This window comes from Colobus angolensis, unplaced genomic scaffold, assembly GCF_000951035.1.
Source record: "Colobus angolensis palliatus isolate OR3802 unplaced genomic scaffold, Cang.pa_1.0 Scaffold419, whole genome shotgun sequence".
Lineage (NCBI taxonomy): Eukaryota > Metazoa > Chordata > Mammalia > Primates > Cercopithecidae > Colobus > Colobus angolensis.
The window spans coordinates 558,591-561,266 of NW_012117588.1; the positions used below are offsets into that span (position 1 = coordinate 558,591).

The following is a 2,676-nucleotide window of genomic DNA, read 5'->3' on the forward strand; positions in this document are numbered from 1 at the left end:
GCCTGGCTAATTTTGTATTTTTAGTAGAGACGGGGTTTCTCCATGTTGGTCAGGCTGATCTTGAACTCCCGACCTCAGGTGATCCACCCACCTTGGCGTCCCAAAGTCCTGGGATTACAGGTGTGAGCCACCGCACCTGGACAAATTAAAAAAATTTTAAATAAGCGTAGCTTATTAATTGGGATTCATGGAGGAATTCACCCTATGAAGTATGACTCTGACCTCTCTTAGGCTGAAAATGCTGCCTGATTGGGGAATACATTTCTTAGGTAAAAACTGATTCTTTTATCCTGATTGGATTTTCTGTAATAATCCTTAAAAATTAAGAAACTATCTCATTGAAGACAGTAAGTACTCTTCAAGTCAGTTTCCCAAAAAAAGAGAATAGTTATAAAAACAAAATAGTTACCAGGATATTAAAAAAAAAATTTTGGATCCAACATATTATATAGAGAATGAGCTTAAGTATACACATATAAATATGCATGTAGGAAAAAATGACTGGAAGGAAATGCACCTAAGTATTAACAGTACATGGGTAATTACTTGATTCAACCTCACAGTCATGGCTTTAGTTAAAGGAGACTTAACTACTTTGCCCAGTGTCACCCAGAGGGACAGTGGCTGAAATAATAGGACCTGTCTCTCCCAACTTTCCCGCCAGTGACCTGGGAGTTCAACTCCAGAGTGTACCACAAAATGATTTGGGTGTTTGTTTGTTTTTAAGGAAAACGAACAGGCAGAAAAGATGAACATCAGCCTGGCTTTCTTCTTGTATGACCTTCTCTCCCTCATGGATCGGGGCTTTGTGTTTAACCTCATCAGACATTATTGCAACCAGGTGAGTGTCCCTCCGAGCAAGCCATTTTGTTCCTTCTCATGTAATATGATGTTCGTTGCCATGGTATGCTGTCTTATTCATTACCCAGTTAGCGTGAGTCCTGCACATCCTGTGTTTTGCAGTACATCCCTCATGTCTGTGCCATGGACTTCCTTGGATACTCTGGTTTACCTTGATTCCTGGAGCATTTACCAACCCAGTGTAGAAGGGTCAACAAATTCATCTCTGGGAATTAAAATTTGTGATATGACCTGAATCTTCAATTTAACATTTAACAGAAAATTAACTTGGCTATACAGTACTTTAAATCTTTGATGAGTCCTCAAGCTCCCAGTCTGAGGTCTCTTTTCACATATTAGGGTAATTAATTAATTTGCTGTTGTGATGTTCTGACTTGAAAGAACCCTTTAAAGTGTTCTTAAATAAAATCATTCAGAGATATTTAATTTCACTGAGCACATAGCAAATATTTCCTAAACCAAGTGCATCTATCAGTGCCATCCCCTCAATTTTTTAAATGGAATTATTCATATACTGCCTCCCACAAACTACCCTAACAATAGTAACATAAATAGCAGTTATTGTTGCTACTCCTCTCCTTCCATATCCTTACTCTAGCCACTAGTATACCATCATTACTGCTGCTACCACCACCAGCCACCACCATTGTCATTACCTCTCATGCCCACTATCACCACCTCCTCCATCACCACCTCCTCCACCATCACCACCTCCTCCTCCACCACCAACACCTCCTTCACCATCACCACAACCTCCACCACCACCATCACCACCACCTCCACCATCACTACCTCCTCCACCATCACCAACACCTCCTTCACCATCACCGCAACCTCTGCCACCACCGTCACCACCACCTCCACCATCAAACCTCCTCCACCATCACCACAACCTCCACCACCAACATCACCACCACCTCCACCATCACCACCTCCTCCACCATCACCAACACCACCTCCACCATCACCACCTCCTTCACCATCACCGACACCACCTCCATCATCACCCCACCTCCTCCACCATCACCGACACCACCTCCACCATCACCACCTCCTCCACCATCACCGACACCACCTCCACCATCACTGACAGCACCTCCACCATCACCACCTCCTCCACCATCACCACCACCAACATCACCATCACCTCCCCCACCACCAACACCACCTCCACCATCACCAAATCCTCCACCATCACCACCACCATCACCATCACCACCACCTCCACCAACACCACCTCCACCATCACCACCTCCTCCCCCACCACCAACACTCCTTCACCATCACCACCTCCTCCCCCACCACCACCACCTCCTTCACCATCACCACCACCTCCACCATCACCACCTCCTCCACCATCACCACTGCCTCCACCATCACCACCATGTCCACCACCACCTCCATCATCACCACCTCCTCCACCATCAATAACACTCCTTCACCATCACCACAACTTCCACTACCACCATCACCACCACCTCCACCATCACCACCTCCTCCACCATCACCACCACCTCCACCATCACCACCTCCTCACCATCACCACCTCCTCCACCATCACCGCCTCCTCCCCCACCACCAACACCTACCTCCTTCACTATCACCACAACCTCCACCACTTTCACCATCACCACCACCTCCACCATCACCACCACCTCTACCATCACCACCTCCTCTACCATCGTCACCTTCTCCCCCACCACCACCTACCTCCTTCACCATCACCACAACCTCCACCACCACCATCACCACCACCTCCACCATCACCACTACCTCCACCATCACCATCACCTTGAACACCACCATCACCACCTC

The 2,676-nt window shown here is 47.3% G+C and overlaps 1 protein-coding gene across 3 annotated transcripts in view; it reads left to right on the plus strand.

Moving 5' to 3' along the window:
* DOCK8 (dedicator of cytokinesis 8) overlaps window positions 1-2,676 on the plus strand; it is a 243,141-nt gene that overhangs the window by 176,844 nt on the left and 63,621 nt on the right. For all 3 annotated transcript variants that reach the window (XM_011956463.1, XM_011956464.1, XM_011956465.1), the window contains one exon: window positions 728-841. In XM_011956463.1, the coding sequence (XP_011811853.1) occupies window positions 728-841 (114 nt within the window). The remainder of the gene's footprint in view (window positions 1-727; window positions 842-2,676) is intronic.